General features: G+C 47.6%; 1 protein-coding gene across 7 annotated transcripts in view; it reads right to left on the bottom strand.

The window, feature by feature from the left end:
- The window catches only part of LOC119457626 (equilibrative nucleoside transporter 2), a 104,477-nt gene that overhangs the window by 53,051 nt on the left and 33,313 nt on the right, over nucleotides 1-18,113 (bottom strand). Inside the window, exon 1 of one of the 7 annotated variants that reach the window (XM_037719250.2) lies at nucleotides 14,912-15,020. The exons of 5 other annotated variants lie outside the window; for them this stretch is intronic. In XM_037719250.2, coding sequence (XP_037575178.1) covers nucleotides 14,912-14,979 — 68 coding nt within the window. In that variant the 5' untranslated portion in view covers nucleotides 14,980-15,020. Of the gene's footprint in view, nucleotides 1-14,911; nucleotides 15,021-18,113 lie in introns of those variants that run through there. One more of the 7 variants, XM_037719253.2, reaches the window with a different exon arrangement.

Below are 18,113 nucleotides of genomic sequence, written 5' to 3'. Positions count from 1 at the left end.
AAACTGTCGAGTATCTTGGCATGATATATGTCGGTTCTCTGTCTTGGATTGCGCACATTATTTATATTGCAACAAAGCGTGTTCTGCGGTTGGTTTGCTACGTAGGCTGAACAACAGTCGATCAGGAATGCGAAGAAGAACGCTGTCATCAATATACCAGATTATGTTCGCCCGGTATTTGAATTTGGCTGTGTGCTGTACTCTGGAGCTCCTGCATATAAACTTCACCCCCCGTTCTTCTGGAGAGGCAGGCCTTGTGACAATGTTTAGGGCTACCTAAATTTGTAGTAAATGAAGTTTTACACCTGGAAGCTAGGATCCATTCTCTTATTACGCGGTTTCGATTGTTAGCTGTACAACCATTTGTAAGGCTTTATAAATACTCTATAAGACGTTCACAAACAATTTTTATCTCCCAGGCGGATTTGTTTTCTGGCTTGTACTGGCCGCGATTCCTACGATTCCCATTTGTAAGGCTTTATAAATACTCTATAAGACGTTCACAAACAATTTTTATCTCCCAGGCGGATTTGTTTTCTGGCTTGTACTGGCCGCGATTCCACACACCTCAAATTACTTTTAAGCAAACTCTCTATAGATAAGTTGAACGTCCGAATTCGTTAGGTGACTGCTGTGTGTTGCAACACCAATTCCATTAAGGTTCAGTTCGATTATATGTTCCCTAAAAATGCAAAGGCACTATCTTACCGCATGCTAAGCTCTATCTTAAATGATTACTTTTTGCACATACCGATCAAGACAGTTACTGCCACTTCCCAAAATGAAGAAAAGGGTGGAATTGGAATATTTTCTCCTATTCTCGATTGGTCGTTTTTTCTTCGCCTCCCGGACTTCGTACCGATCTTTCTAGCAGAATTTTTAGCTGTAATTCTAGCCCTCCTTAAGCTAAATACATCAACACGTTCCACAGTGGTCGTGACGGATTCTCTGTCTCTGTGCTCCTGACTCACTGCTTCTGATGACCCCCGGGTTTTGTGAGCTTTCAAATCGTCATTGTGCCCCCTCATTTAGCTTTGATTAGATTGCTTTGGGTACCAGGGCATAAGGGTCTATTTCTAAACGGAATGGCAGATTCGTTGGCGAAAGCGTCCCTGAATGGCCCCGTCATTCAAATCCTACCGTCGTCAGGTTTCACCACAGGGGCTAGATTTCGAAGACAAATGACGCTGCGTGAATTGCACGCCCCTTCTTTGACAAACTCATCAAATTTTGAGCACTTTAATTGTCGCATTATTGGAATAGCAAACTCTTCAGCAGCAGCAGCAGCAGCAGCAGCAGCAGCAGCAGCAGCAGCAGCAGCAGCAGCAGCAGCAGCAGCAGCAGCAGCAGCAGCAGCAGCAGCAGCAGCAGCAGCAGCAGCAGCAGCAGCAGCAGCAGCAGCAGCAGCAGCAGCAGCAGCAGCAGCAGCAGCAGCAGCAGCAGCAGCAGCAGCAGCAGCAGCTAGCAGCAGCAGCAGCAGCAGCAGCAGCAGCAGCAGCAGCAGCAGCAGCAGCAGCAGCAGCAGCAGCAGCAGCCAGCAGCAGCAGCAGCAGCAGCAGCAGCAGCAGCAGCAGCAGCAGCAGCAGCAGCAGCAGCAGCAGCAGCAGCAGCAGCAGCAGCAGCAGCAGCAGCAGCAGCAGCAGCAGCAGCAGCAGCAGCAGCAGCAGCAGCAGCAGCAGCAGCAGCAGCAGCAGCAGCAGCAGCAGCAGCAGCAGCAGCAGCAGCAGCAGCAGCAGCAGCAGCAGGCAGCAGCAGCAGCAGCAGCAGCAGCACAAACGCGAGCACTTGAAGTAGCAATCATTAGATTACGCTGCCGAATTCCATTTCTAAATTTTTACCTACACAGAGCTCGTCTGGTTCCCTCACCGAACTGTCCCTCTTGCGTGAACTTCAAACAATAGACCACTTTATGATTGATTGTCAAACATCTTCTGAATTGCGAAGAAGCTTAGAAAAACCGTTTCGCCTTCTTAGATTATACTTAAATGTTCACAATTTACAATTTGGGGGCATCGACCCTTGGGCATAGCGACAGGAAGGTTGGCGATGCCATCCAGGATTTTATTGCATGGTCAGAAAGATTTCGACTATAAAATCAGAAGTTTAGGTTTCGTTATATTTGTGTTATCATTTCTTCCGTCATTTTTTAAAAATCGTAAGCTATAATCTATCTTAATTTTTATATACCTATTTAAAATTTTGTTTACAATATTTTATCATTCTTCTTTCTTATTGTTCTATTGAACGACCCGGTTCCTGGCCAATCCCCCTGAGTGGGTACGTGTCAGATTAGCACGGATTAGTGGGCCAGCATGTCAAAATATGGTGTATGTATAGGTATGAAACATTTAGAAAGTGTCGTTCAAGCACAACCGAGATGCAAAAACGCCCGTGTACCTGCATTGGGGGCACGTTAAAGATCCCCTGGTGGTCAAACTTAATCCGGAGTCCCCCGCAACGGCGTGCCTCGTAATCAAATCGTGGTTTCCGCACGTAAAGCCCCAGAGTTCAATACGATCGAGAGATGGAAACAGGCCTGACAAAGTACGCGTTGTAAAGATGAGGCAGTGAAGATGACTGGGCGGATACTTCCAGAGTGGACGTGCGCATACTGCATGCCGCAGGCCGCGCATCCTGCAGTGGTTAAATGGTTAAATGAACTTGACCTTCGGCGGCTCTGCTCGCGATAGCGAGCGTTCGTGCGACGGCGGTTCCTGCCCGAGTATTAGGAGCTCCGAATGGAGGAAGACTGCTCAAACTAGCGCCGTTTTTCGCTGTGAAAGATCGCTGGATTGAAAGCCTCTACGAACCCTGCACGACAACTGCTGCAGCGTCGCATGACCCGGATCTAGAGTACAAGAGGACGCAGACGTGTACCATTCAGGCTTGAGGAGGAAAGTGGGCAGCATTTGCGACATGCTCTTAATCAAGCATTTCAGCTCACTGCAGGCTAATGTTCCGTCTTTCTAAAGTGACGATCGCTTTTCGTTGCTGCTGCCTTTCCTACCTACAAAGAGCTAGTAGTTTTTATGTTTGTAAACCTGTCTCTTGTCGGCTGTCCAACTGTTGATGCACTCGGGCGACATCAAAGAGAAGTCCTAATCTGATCACGAAACGTCTGCCATTCTTCGCATCCTCGTGGGGGGTAACACGAATATATCTAGCAACCGGTCGTCTGTAGCAAGGAGTGAGTGAGTACGAACTTTATTTAGGTCCTGAGGAGAAAGAATTAAAGCAAGGAAAGCCAAGTTGACGCTCGAGGTAGTAGCGTATGTGCAAAGGTGCCATACTATCCTAAAAGGTTGCTAATCAACATGCTGTGCCGTTTGTTTCTTTTCCTGCTCTCAATAAGCTTTCGAAGCTGTGTCCTCTCATATGCTGGGAAAGCTGACGATATTGCCGCCATATGCATTAGAAACCTTTCGTCAAACGTTCCAGAGTACGTAGTTTGTGCCATCTCAGTGTCCTGCTGTAGAATGTATGTAGTTCAAACCGAATGCTGCTTGAACAACCGCGGGAGCATACGTAAACAGTAACAAATAAAAAAAAAGGCTAGGATATACATTTCGTAGTCCACGATACTGTGTGTGGTCGTGAAGCACGCTTCTCGGGGACAACCATACTATAGGCAGGATAATTACATTTCAATAGCACCATTTCAAGACGCGCTGGAAGCCCGTTTTATGAAAATTAACCCTACTGTTGCATAGGTAAGCCGTCTATTGTGCTGCACGCTTAAAAATTAGGGGAGCCAACTTGTCAAATTATGGTGGTTAGGTTGTTACACTCACAGGACCGGAGGAGAATGGCCGGTTTTCTATCGGCAGAGTCGGTTTCTTTCTCTATCATGATACCGGCTGCCGGTTCGACCCCCTAGCTTGCATGAGTTGCAAGTGCTCTGTTGGGTCGTTTTTACATAGCGAACTACTAAAATGCCGCAAGAGACTTTATTCGTTTTATCCGAAGTTGCGAGACAAAGCGATCCATCGTTTCGCCTTTTCTATAAAGTGACTTTTGTTTTGGCTCTTTCCTCCGTTTTCGTGGTCGGTGGCCGGACTTTCTCCGCTGACAGAAGGAGGAGGTGGCAGTGGTGCAGGCTGGAGGAAGGGACTGCCACGACGGCGGAGCCAACCGACAGAAAGTACGTCCCTGGTGGAAAGGGAAAGGCGCCGGTGCCTCCGGACCTCGCTGGTTGGTCGGAGAGGCGATGACGTCGCGCCAGAGGCAAGTGAACCTTGCGTCACGTGTCCACGAAGCGGCGGTCGAGCGTGCTGCTGCGATGACGGTGGCAGTAAAAGTAACATAAGTTGCGAAAAGCGACGCCGGGCTCGGCGTCAACGGGAAGCCGCCGTGACTGCCAAGGAATGAGGAGAAACGTCGCGCCATGGATGCGAGGCTCGGCAACAGCGTGCGCGGTCGCCATTACCGCTGAAGAACGGGAACGGAAGTTTGCGCCAGTTTGGGATTTCATGGATAATTCTGTGGAATAAGTCAGTTGCTTGCTTCATTTCTCCGCTTTAAATAAATTTAAATGTCTACTAAATTTGTATAAAGCATTAAAAAAATATAAATCGTGCAAAGTTTCTATTATATATATATATATATATATATATATATATATATATATATATATATATATATATATATATATATATATATATAAATTGTGGATGAAAAGCAACTGGCCCGCCGTTGTTGCCAGTGGCTATGGTGTTGGCATGCTGAGCACGAGGCCGCGGGATCGAATCCCGGCCACGGCGGCCGCATTTCGATGGGGGCGAAATGCGAAAACACCCGTGTACTTAGATTTAGGTGCACGTTAAAGAACCTCAGGTGGTCCAAATTTGCGGAGTCCCCTACTACGGCGGCGTGCCTCATAATCATATCGTGGTTTTGGCACGTTAAGCGCCGTAATTTAATTTTAAAAACAACTGGCCGCAGGTGGGATACGAACCAACGTCCTCACTTTAGGCGTGTGATGCTCTAACCAATCAAGCTGCTGCGGCGCCGTTTTCCCATCCACTATCCGGAATATTTATGTTTATCTACTAGAACTAACCCTGGGAGCGTTAGCCAGCGCCAACACTCAGTTGGAAAGAGCATCTCACGCGTAATGCGAATACTTGTTTGTAATGCGAATACTTGCGAATACAGTTGTTTGTTCATCCACTTTAATTTCCGTTAATTTATCATTTCTTTAATTCAATTAGTAAATACAAGTAATTTCCCCTATGTAATTGTCCTTGGTGTCATTGTTGGCTTCTTATGATATGATTATATATATATATATATATATATATATATTCAAATCATAAGAAGCCATCAAACAATGACACAAAGGACAGCATATAGGAAATCATTTGTTACTCTTCATTGAATTAAAGAAATGGTAAATAAAAGGAAGTGCAAGTGGGGAAAAAAAAAAAACAGGCCACCGATGGCATACGAACCCAGTTTTTCATGTTGCTCTACAACTTTCTCATTGACACTTTGATAATTAGGACAGTACTTCTCTAGTTAGATAAATAATTATAATTACCTAATTAAATCTGAGTAACGAAAAAATTACCGACGGCAACTCCACTGTACTGGAAACAACACACGCTAGGTTTGCTTCGCGTAACGTCGTTCCTCTTTTTTTCAATCGTGCTGCGTGATAGCTGGGACACCCTGTATATATATATATATATATATATATATATATATATATATATATATATATATATATGTGTGTGTGTGTGTGTGTGTGTGTGTGTGTGTGTGTGTGTGTGTGTGTGTGTGTGTGTGTGTGTGTGTGTGTGTGTGTGTGTGTGTGTGTGTGTGTGTGTGTGTGTGTATCACTTGATTTTGTTGTCATTTTCTTATTGTTTGTATTATTTATGCAGTGATTATCGCAAGAAACACACAACGACGGACAGCGCGAAACTCCAGAGAATGACTTCTACAAATATTGACGCACTGCGCTCTAAAGAAGACGTCCATAAAGATACACTGCATGCGGCGTAGTCCCAAGGTGTGCCATCGTGACCGGCAAATTGTGCGCTTGGCAGCTTTCGAAACGGCCGCTGAAATGTTGACCTGAAGAAAGCTGATAGTCGCCACACACAAATTGCACCAAATAGGTGGAACAAAGATGCGCTGGGGCAAAGCCTGCGACTTGAGGAGCACCGCGAGCGAGCTACGGGTGCACAGCAAGAACACGTCACTTGAACGAAAACAAGCAAAGCAGGAACACTACGAACACAAGTGCTTGATGTAATAGTTCAGCGGAAATCCGCTAGGTGGAGATAAGTAATTAAAGAGAAACTGAGACATCCACCCAAATGTAGCAATTCGCTACTATGGAAACCCAACCGGGTTCCTCGAAAGAAAACCTCGCAGTTGAAGAAAAATTCGTCCTGGTCCGGGACTCGAACCCGGGCGGCTGCCCGGAAAGGCGGTGGTCCCGGGTTCGAGCGGCTGCCCCGGAAAGGCGGTGGTCCCGGGTTCGAGTCCCGGACCAGGACGAATTTTTCTTCAACTGCGAGGTTTTCTTTCGAGGAACCCGGTTGGGTTTCCATAGTAGCGAATTGCTACATTTGGGTGGATGTCTCAGTTTCTCTTTAATTTGAACACAAGTGCTAGTTCGGACTACTGCAAATGCATAAATTGAGTAATAATGTGGTTATTAAAACAACAAAAACTCTTTCGGAGATAACAGGACTGAATAAAAAAATGTCACAGTTTCACCCGAAAGGCGAAGCATCGATTGCGATAGCAAATTAGTAGAGAGCTATACGGAGTAAGGATAGTAGTTTTATCAGCTGTATAAACTTGGACATGCAGCAGCACCAGCAACGCGCATGTCCAAGGATACGGCGCATCAACGGCAGATGCGCGGCACAGTCATGTGGCGAGCGCCGCGTGTTCGGCTGGAAAAACGGCGTATATAACCAAGTGGACGCATCGTCACTCTCCGCGCAATCGGCTCTGCCGGGTAGACAGGGCAGCGTTCTGCCTCCCGCTGCTGACGTGAGCGTTGCGCGCACATGCGTTAGCGTTCATGCTTATCAGCTGCGTGCCCATCACAACATGGTGCATGTACACATGGTATGAGCGGGACAGACAGCAAACTCCAAACTATAAAGCTATCGACTGTAAAGGTACGAGGGAGACAAGACGGAGAAAACTAGACGCACATGGTGCTGATTTTCATCAATCTTTGTTCGTGAAAAGAAGAAAAAAAAGTTGTCGCAGTTTCACCTGAAAGGCGAAGTATCAATTGCGATAGCAAATTTGTAGAGAGCTATACGGAGTAATGATAGTAGCTTTATCAGCTGTGTAAACTTGGACATGCAGCAGCACCGGCAACACGCAGAACTGTTGTCGACGCCGTCGGCGTTTACCCGCGTTCGCACAAAATGCGTGCGGCGTTGGTGACTGTTGCCGGAGCCTCTGATATAAATAGGCACTTAGTGCCGCAGCTAAACGTCGCCTCCCATGCCCCCCCCCCCCCCCCCCTCCCCCCCCCCCCCCCCCACGGCCTTTCGCGCGTCGGAAGAAGGCGCGTTTGCTCTGCATATATGGTGATTGTAAAGGAGGAAAGAGACGCCTACTTCTGCAGCCCTTAAGGGAGCACGGCGCAGAACGCGCGTTTGTTCTCCGCCGTGCGTTCACTCACCGTGAAAGCGCGCGTCCCTCGCGCCTTGCACTCGCACATACAGCGTTCAGTGCGCGGCGACGATTTCATCTCCATTGACGTCATACGGAACCTCACGGTGACGCCGACGGCAGAAATCTGCTTTGGAGTGTCCATATAATTGCTATCGCAATAAAATTGGAGGACGCTTAAGCTTCGCCTTTAAAGTGGAACGCGATAGCGTTATCGGGCCCCGTTCGGATCGCATTTTCTTTATGAGTAGGCTTCACTGCAATACAGAACGTGGGAAAGCCAGCTTACAAAGACCAAGCTTACGCCGATCATCTTAAAGTCGGCTTCACTTTTAAACAGAAATGCATTGCTGGGAAGACGTTTTTCCAGGGGTCATATAAGTCATCTTATATTAAAATGTGAAGGCCCTAAGACCCGTTTATCGTTATTTTATAAATTTTTTGCTATTGCCCCTGACGCGCAAGCGTTTCCAAAACGCATTAGGCAGGCTAAGTCCCAATTTGACCTGCCAAGGAAGCGAGCGCCATCTGGATATGATTTTCGCAAGTAACCTACCCGAGCGCGCCGCTGTTGGCATTGTAGAAATGCAGGAAAATGGGTTTGTGTTTGATTTTACTCGTAACAGAGTTATGTTTTCTCGCGCATTGAAATTACAGTCCGACGCCACCATGTCCGTACATTGTGGTTAAGTCGTACTTTACCATTTTTCTTACGGATTTCACTGTGAGAATTTCAATTTTTGTTCACTAACACCTTGCGCCACGCGGAGGTCCTGCGCGGTCGGGGTGGTTCGGGATGATTTTCTCCGCCACGGACGCCGACACCCACGTCGGCGCCGACGACGGATTTTCTGCGACACGGGGCCCTTAACGCTGTCGTGTTAAAACGGCGCGCAGCGTATACACCCTCCCAATCACAGCACTATGTCACAATCTTCGCGCTGCAGCTCGCAAAGATGCATTAGACAATTAACTTACGTAGACCTAAACGTGCCTATGAAATATCAAGAACGGCAAGAAATTACACCTAGGTCATGCCACTTTTGCCGATACTCGTCTTAAACGCCATCGAGGTGCGACGCCTGCAACGCCCTCTGGTGACGATCCTCATCACGACAGCATTGTGAGACGCCTGCAGGGCGCTGTCTATGCTGCGCGCTAGCAGTTAACTTCCTCGTATGCTGCGTCGTCGAGTTCGGGCGCAACAGTAAATCGTTCCGTCGCTTTCTGTGCTTGGCTCTTTGGTCGAAACTGCCAGTTTTCGGTCTTCGGTCGAAACTGCCAGACCCCGATTTGACCATTCTCCCTGTTTCTTTAGAAGTACGTGTTGTTTAAAATGACATGCACTTGAAAGTGGCCTGTGTCCTGCTTGTTTCTTCTTTTCTTTTTGCCTTCGTCTATGCGTTGTTTACTCTCTCTCTCTCATTAAAAGTGTTTGGTTATGGCAAACACCGCTTCCTCTTCACAATAACTCTTTCTCTCTTCTACAGTGCGCGTGCTTGTACGCTTGCGTGAGTGTCCTGTCAACTAGTGTGGGTCACCAAGCTTCACTTCGGTATTGCCTTCGAAACTACGCGCTGCTCGAGGTCACGGTGCGTTATGAAAACATAGACGCCGGCGTATATAGTGACAGTGATCGGCAGATTGGCAATTTTCGTCGTTGCGTGTACTTTATTGTCATGCTTTCGGAATGTTCGTTTGGGGCAGCACTCGCTCTGATTTGAATACACATATAATGATATAATTAGAGAGTGGAGTACATATATTACGCCTTCGCCACAGCCACTATACAAGGACGTCTTATTGTAAAATTTTATACATATTTGCATGCGTGGACAGCACATGCTCAACGCGAGCTCGTTCGTATGCATGCATTCTTTATGTCGTAAGCAGTTCGGCGCACTCGCCGGCGTTCATTAGCTGCGCGCTTCGTCTGGGTACAGCTTTTCCTCTTCCGCGAGCTTCCTTGATCTCTACATTGTCTCGGCGACAGTCCTGATCGATAGGTGCCGATAACGTAAGCTTCCAGACACAACAACACCTAAGGTCAAAGGTACGTACGGTTCGCGCGGTTCCCATGCGATCTCTTCTTTCAGTTTTTTTTTTTTTTTAACGCTAATTGGTGCCCACAGACATTTTCCCCAGCACGACGAGTGCATAAACGTGTGTGGTATGAAAGGGGCGCGTATGCTGTTTGCACCAACCAGCCCAGTTCAGCAAACTCTTGCAGTGTCTGTCGTGTTCACTTCGTCCTGTCTCAAGCGCTGTTCGATAACCTTCTCAGAATCCACCAACCAGCCCGATTCAGCACACTCTTGCAGTATGAAAGTCCTTTTCTTCCTCCCTCTTTTTCATTTCGAGGCCCACGTGACCCGAGCACACGGCTGCTAAGAAAGTCAGCAGAGATTTCCTGCAGAATCTAAGCATCTGCTGTGTTAGTATGTCACCACAGGATGCGTAACATTCTGAAACTTACGTGTAATCTAGCCTGTTTCGTGAGGCCTGCATGGTGGTCATCCGATTAAATTTATAAATCTGGATTGGTTTTAATCATCTCAGACGTCTTTCAATAGGGCTTGCACGGTGATCCTAATGGCCATTACATTAGTGAAACATTGCATGCCATCTTGAAGAAAATTGACTGCTCGGTGCAAGCCACTGTACTCTATTTCATAGTTAGCAGGCAAGTAGTGCGGTCGTAGAAGTCTTACTCCGCGCGTTTCGCTGTACGGTTGTTATAATCTGCGACGCTTTCTGCGGAGTAACTACTTCACATATATTACAACTACAACTTGTGGACGTAAGGTTACCTTGAACGACGTGGTATTTGCTCACCTTTGTATTCATCTTTGTGCACCTTTGTGCTTTCAAAGTATGCGATGCACTATGTTTTTGTCGCGACCGCGAGCGGTGCACCGCGGCCGCTAGTCGCGGGAGCGTATGTGACTCCGCGCGCACGTACGGAGGTAAATGGGCTCAGATATGCGATGCCATTCATGTGATAATAACGTCATGTTTTGTGACATAAAAGTTTTAGACCTAATTCTACATCGTATTACATGACGCATATAGTTACATATTTCATATGTGACGGGCTATATGCGAATGCAAGCAACGAAGTCTGTGCAGGCTTCGTATATAGCGTTGTCATGCTACTCATGAAGCGCAGTATAGCTTGTCGCCAAGCAGCGAGTAACAGACGACTTTCCCGCCAAGTAGAAAGAACGGAGAACGCGAGTGAAGAGGTGGCGCCCTCTGCCCGACACTTTCCACCGTGCAGGGTATGTCCAACGGTATATTTTCGAATAACGTACGCGCCCTCCTGCGATTTCACCCCTTTATCTCGCATCACTTGAGTATGGCCCTTGTAATTATTTCTCAATAAGGTTTGCAAACGCACTGAATAAAATACATCAACAATATAGATTCGTGAAACAGAAACGAAATGGCTATGAGAGAGGCCTCTATGTCACGTAATGTCAACAATGAACAAGAGTGAGGGCAACCGAGAGACCCAATTTTTGTTAGTCACGACCACGTGAAGGCAACAGATACCGTATAGACTCGCGTAAGGGCCGCACTTTCTTTCCCCAGTTTTGACGAGGTGCGGCCTTTGCACGGAGTGAACCTTTTGGTTAAAAATGTCACAGTTTCGCCCTAAGGGCGAAGCAATGAATGCGATAGCAACACAGCAATGTCATACAAAGTAAGGTGAGCGGCTTTGGTAGCAATATGAATTGTAGTAAACATGAGCTGATTAAGTAAGCAGGTGTGCTGCGGCGTAAGTAGTCCGACATGAACAGAGACTCGATGACCACGAGAAGGCGCGTGTGAAACCGTGATGTTGATGAGAAGCGATTCCCGTGAGCAGCGCATGCGAAGGGACACACCTGTAGTGCTGCACTGCCGATCCGGGCAGCATTGCATGTGTAGCGTGCGTTGGAAAATGTGGCCCGACTATTACTAACTGATTGAACAAGCGTGGTGTGAGCGCGCACAAACAAACATGAATAGATCACACTGAATGACTGCAGACAACGACTGTCAAAACGCTGGCAGCAAGCGCATACGCCGCACCAACGGGCGAAGGTAAGTGCGGTCTATCGCTTCAACGGAAACTGAGCGGCGAATGCACGGCGCATAAAGGTCAGAGCCGTGTGGAGATAAGCGACGGTGCGAGCGAGCGACGAGCGCGGTTGTTGGCAGAGAGGAAGTGCGCCCCCCCTCCGCTCCCTCCGGCGCTGGCTTCCGGCTTCCTTGCTTGCGCGTGGGAGATTGAGTGCGTTCGCTCTCCGTGATAGCGCGCGTCCCCGCACGCTTCCGCTCGGGCATACGGCGCGCGGCGAAGATTTTATCTATAGGGAACCTCACGGCGACGGCGACGGCGAGGGCGAAGGCGACGGCAGAAATCCGGTTGAAGTGTCCATATAATTTCTATCGCAATAAAACAAAACAAAAAAATGTCACAGTTTCGCCCTAAGGGCGAAGCAATGAATGCGATAGCAACACAGCAATGTCATACGAAGTAAGGTGAGCGGCTTTGGTAGCAACATGAATTGTAGTAAACATGAACTGATTAAGTAAGCAGGTGTGCTGCGGCGTAAGTAGACCGACATGAAGAGAGACTCGATGACCACGAGAAGACGCGTGTGAAACGGTGGTGTTGATGAGAAGCGCTTCCCGTGGGCAGCGCGTGCGAAGGGACACACCTGTAGTGCTGCACTGCCGATCCGGGCAGCATTGCATGTGTAGCGTGCGTTGGAAAATGTCGCCCGACTAGTACTAACTGAATGAACAAGCGTGGTGTGAGCGCGCACAAACAAACACGAATAGATCACACTGAATGACTGCAGACAACGACTGCCAAAACGCTGGCAGCAAGCATACGCCGCAGCGGGCGAAGGCACGTGCGGTCTATCGCTTCAACGGAAACTGAGCGGCGAATGCACGGCGCATAAAGGTCAGAGCCGTGTGGAGATAAGAGACGGTGCGGACGAGCGACGAGCGCGGTTGTTGGCAGAGTAGAAGTACGCCCCCCCCCCCCCCCCCCCGCTCCCTCCGGCGCTGGCTTCCTGCTTCCTTGCTTGCGCGTGGGAGATGAGTGCATTCGCTCTCCGTGATAGCGCGCGTCCCCGCACGCTTCCGCTCGGGCATACGGCGCGCGGCGAAGATTTTATCTATACGGAACCTCACGGCGACGACGACGGCGACAACGACGGCGATGGCGACGACGACGGCAGAAATCCGGTTGAAGTGTCCATATAATTGCTATCGCAATAAAATGGTGCCGGCGCAGCTGGAAACTTGTGTGCACACCCTGGCTCTCGTCGCGGAGTAGCTGTACGGGGAAGCACGCTGCGCGCGGCATCGGAGCACCGAACGCGATTGCTTCTCCGTTGGTAATTTTTTTCCTCCAAATTTTGGGCCGCCAAGTTGGGGGTGCGGCCCTTACACGAGTCTATACGGCAATGAGGCCGAGGAAAGCATAGGGGAAGTTTTTTGTAGTTTTTTAACCGAAATGTGGAAATGATAAGCTAAAAGGAAAAGGTCGAGAAAAAGTAATTTGCCGTACAACCATCCGCATTAGGCGTGCGTTAAGTCAGTGTACAAAATCTTAAGAGTCAGAGACTGTATATACCAGGAGTATACTTTAAAGGAAGTAAAGAAAGTTGCTGCGGCGATCCGCTGCCGGTGACGTGGGTAGGGAGTTCCGATTCTCGGCTGTCCTGCAGCAGAACCATTCCGACTGAACAGTCATAGCTTGCATTGGTCTGTTTTCTCCGAGACTCCAATAAGGATACTTATCGCTTATATTCGGGCTAAAACATATGTTCGACAATTTCGAATAGTAAATTCTCCAATCGAATACGAATCGAATAGCAAAAAAAATATTTTATTTGTAATAAAAATATCGAATACATAACCTCACACCCAATAGCTATCAAATGTCGTGACGCCCAGATATCTATGTGTCACCGTATGAAATCATACCAACACTGTGAACGTGTATAACAATGCGAGAACATGTTTTTGCTGTTGTACGTACAACCTCAGTTTTTTTATGTGCTTGATTACATACACCAATTCTATCACCGGATCGCGATTGCGGAAATTTTGTCTTGTGACAATGAAAGCTCATTTTGCGAAAAACTTGCTTGTACAGTGCATGGCCATCCGCGATGAGCTTGATAGAAACACAATTTGGAACGGCATTTAATGGACTGTCGATGTAAATAAAAAAAGCCGCAGTTTCGCCTGAAAGTCGAAGCATCGATTGCGATAGTAAATTAGTAGACAGCTATACGAAGAAAGGATAGTAGTTTCATCGGCCGTATAAACTTGGAAATATTCGCTTACTAACTGAATTAACAAGCATGGTGTCAGCGCGCACAGGTAAACATCAACAAATCACGCTCGATGACCGCGGACGCTCGCTGTCAAAACGCTGGCGTGAGGAAGCTTGATTATGTTACTTACGATGCTTGTCATTTTGTACTCGGCTCGAGTAACGTGCCAATTCGCCAGATCTTATAGAAACTCCGAGAAGCGTGCGGGAAATAAAATTCCCATTTGTAGTTTCTCGTGCTTATAAGAAGTGAGACATTTCTCAGTTGGGAGAACGGGTCCCACATTGCGATGCTGCCCGCTCAATTTACCCAGCCTCCGGTTAATCCATAACGTTTTTGCTAATCCAGGGATTGAGGCTCTCGATATCGACTTTTATTTGAGGAACAATATCATCGACGATGTTGTACTTATCCTGCCGACCTAGTACCCATAGATAAGTGGGAACTCACTCACTAAAGTATATATATTTTTTTCAAAATACGAGCTCACTCGCCCACTCATGCCCGCTCGCTCAGTGGCACTCACTCACCCTTATATTGACGCCTATTCACGGGCATTCACTCGCGTTCGTATTCACGTCACTCGCAGTTGCCTAACAGTCACTCATGTTATACTCATGTTCATGCTCATGCTTATACTCACGCGAGCATCCACTGCCGTTCGTACTCACCTCGCTAGCCGTTGCCGAACAGTCAATCATGTTCATACTCATGTTCATACTCACGCGAGCACTCTCTCCCGTTCGTAGTCGCTTCGTGCCCCACTCAAGCCATTCGTCGTTCACTTGTACGCATACTCACGAATCAAGACCGTGAAATGAGAGTGAGTGAGATGTGAGCCAGTGTGTATACTCCCGAATATGCCGAACCGATTAATTCAAGAATATTCGTTTTGAGGAAGCACAAACTCACACCGTTTGGGCAGGAAGCTCACGGTCTCTCCACTCGCGCTGGCGCGCTGACTGTACTTGACGGCCGCCATTTGTTCTAACGTGGAAGACGCCGCTTCGGGCTCTTTTAGCCGCGAGCCGTCCTAGCAAAGAATGCGCCCGTCATCGTCAAAGGCAGGTCGGCGCACGCGTTGGCTGCGTCACTAACCAGATGAATCAAAGGATCCTTCAAGACGCACCTGACGGTATATATATATATATATATATATATATATATATATATATATATATATATATATATATATATATATATATATATATATATATATATATATATACCCTTCGGTGCTTACGTTGGCCCCAACAATATTCACATTCTACATCTCGCATGCATTTCTTTTACTACTTTCATGTCAAGAACACCATGTCACGCTGATAACGTGCATGCCGTTCGTAACACGAAAGTACCGGGCGCGCAGCGTTAAAGAACGCAAAGGCACGCGCGATATAAGACGATTATTGTTGTGGGAGGAAGATAAGCACCAAAGGGGGCAAGGTTTATGCAGTGAGTTCCTCGCAAGTCAGGCGTGCTCGCACGCGCGCGTCGCTCAAACATCAGATGCAACTGTCGTTCAAAATACTTTCGGTGAAACATTTTGTCGCCACGTGAGCCCCTTTGAAAATTGAATGACCTATAGAGAAAAACGGGAACACACAAAACCAACAGGCAATGAAGTCAAGGAATTTAAAGCGCAGGGATAATTAGCTGTGGTCGAAATGTAGAGAAAAAAAAAGTTAGAAAAATGTAAAATGAAAGTGGACGAAAAGAAAACGTCGCCGCCGGTGGGAGCCGTACCCACAACCTCCGGATTACGCGTGCGTTGCACTACCAATTGCGCTATCCATATATAGTAACACGGTAAACGAGAATAGTGGTCACTCGAAGCCGTTTCGGCCACTCGATCGAGCATATCGGTATCCCGGTTAATGTCCCTAGATATCGTTCGTCAAAATCTAGGGACTTTAATCCCGGTGTGAGGTCGCATGCGGCCATGGCTAGCAGCGCGAGAGGCGGCAATGACCCAGCCCGTGCGATGCCCAATCAAACCTCGTCGCCATCGCCAGGCTGGCTATACTCTTTAAACTGCCCCCAAAGATTATTGTTGGTTTCTTCTGCGAGCGCCTGTCAGAGCGTTTCCATATGAACCCGACGGAAGCATGGTCGAGTCGCCTTGTCGGGCTGGAATTGGCCTGTCGACTTAATGCAAATGCTAGTCGAGTTGGTTTGAAAGAGTGTCGAGTCAGGCCCGACTGCGTGGGGTAGGGTAGGTTGACCAAAGCCCGACCCGTTAAATTTGCTGCGTGCACTCAAACGCGGGACGGGTCGGGCGCCCCAGTGCCGAGATTGGCGCGGGACCACTGTGACGTCGCGACTTATGCGCCGGCAGCAGGAATGGTATAACGGGACACGGCAAAGACGAGCACTGTGCAGATGCAACCTAATTGTAACGATAAGAGCCACGATAATAGAGCTATTGTAGAAGACTGCGGGAACCGGAAGCCCAGTTCGAACGCGTTGGCGTCTCGGCTCCACGCTGCAGTGTGTACCGTCTTTGCCCAGATTCGTCAGAAGCGATTTCGTGTAAACGCGGTCACGTCGGGCTCGGTCAGCCCGATTTCTGACTCGAGCCACTCGCGTCGGGTTCTTGTCAACGTATAGCTTCACTCTAAAAATGTTTAAACCCTCTGGGTCTTATCTAGTCCCCAAACAATAAAAAATTGTCCGCCAATCCACCCTGTAAAGGTGGTTGGAAAGCGAAGCTTTTTACGCCACCCTCACGGTGACTGCGGCGCACTTTTTTTATTGTTCTTTCCGCCGAGCCTTATATTCACGCTCTTCTTCTGCCGTCTTTACTTTCCGTGGTCTACCCATAGTGGGGTAGTCTAGAAAATGAACCGAAGCAGTTACTAGGCTGGAAGGGTTTCGAATGACGTCAACCCTCTTTCAAGCAGCTGCATAAGCTTTGCAACAGCTGCAATCTAATCTTATACGGACCGCGCCGAGCCTGTTTCCGTTGTTTGCCCGCAGCCCTTATCATCCATCATGTTGGCTCATCACTTTGAAGCTTGTTTTTGTGGTTTTTCTTGCGAAAACGAGTGCTTAGTTGTACGCTGAATGCCTGAATTCAAGTAAGCTATACCTGCTATACCTGCAATTGTTAGCGGTTCGTCGGTATCGTTTTTTGATTACAACGACGGACACGACAGAACCCTCGGCTGGTAGAGGTACAAAGCTTCGCTTTAATAGTCGTCTGTCTTTTCCGCATTCCCTTTCTTTAACGCTGCGAGCCCCGTACTTCCTATAGTCACGAAAGACTCACGCGTTACCGGCGTGACACAGCATTCCAAGCAGGAAAGTAGCGAGCGCTGAGTTTTCAAGAAAGGAAAAGCAAGCAAGGCAGATGACGATTATTGTTTGGGGACTAGATAAGACCCAAATGGTGTAAACGTTTTTTAGAGTGCTGTTACTGCTGTTTCTTGGTATAAGAGCGCAGGCGCAGTTCCTTTGCACGTTGGTAAAGACTTTCCTCCGTATTCATAAATGCATATTAACTTGAAGCCCATATACTTGACTCGATCTAAATGACGTCGCCACTCGTGAACGCGCCGAAGGAAACGCAATGAGCGTGTTGCGCACCTTCACGCCAAGCGCCATTTAGATCAAGCCAAGTGTGGGCTTCATGCAAGTCACTGTCAGTCGTATGAACATGTGACCGAGGCAGGAATGGTGACCTTTAAGCCATAAACAGCTGCAGCCCGTTTGTAAGACTCCATTTCATTTTGCATTCTCTTTTGATTTTTTTTTATCGTGCGTCGGGGCGAGGTTGGATGCCAGCGATATAATTAACAGCGGCGCGGCTGCGTCGCTGTTAAAAATTTAAAATAAATTATGATGAAGCCCACATCCTCAATTTACGTAAGAGCAAAAAACAACTCTTGCGAGTGTCTAATACCTCTTTTGAAAAAAAAAAAAAAAAACATTGACCGTGTCAAATCGCTACAAAGCCTTGTCAACTTTACAAGCGGAATGTAACTTTGGCGTCACTTTTGAAGCACTTCTAATCTTGGGTATCAGAATGGAATTTTGAGAATCCATTCACCGTGAAATGAAGCATTCTTGATAAGCAAAATTGTACAAAATGTTTTTTTTTATTTATTACAAAAA

Source organism: Dermacentor silvarum, chromosome 7 (genome assembly GCF_013339745.2).
Source record: "Dermacentor silvarum isolate Dsil-2018 chromosome 7, BIME_Dsil_1.4, whole genome shotgun sequence".
NCBI lineage: Eukaryota > Metazoa > Arthropoda > Arachnida > Ixodida > Ixodidae > Dermacentor > Dermacentor silvarum.
Note: the sequence above shows the minus strand (reverse complement) of the source record. Positions and strands in the feature narration are given on the sequence as shown.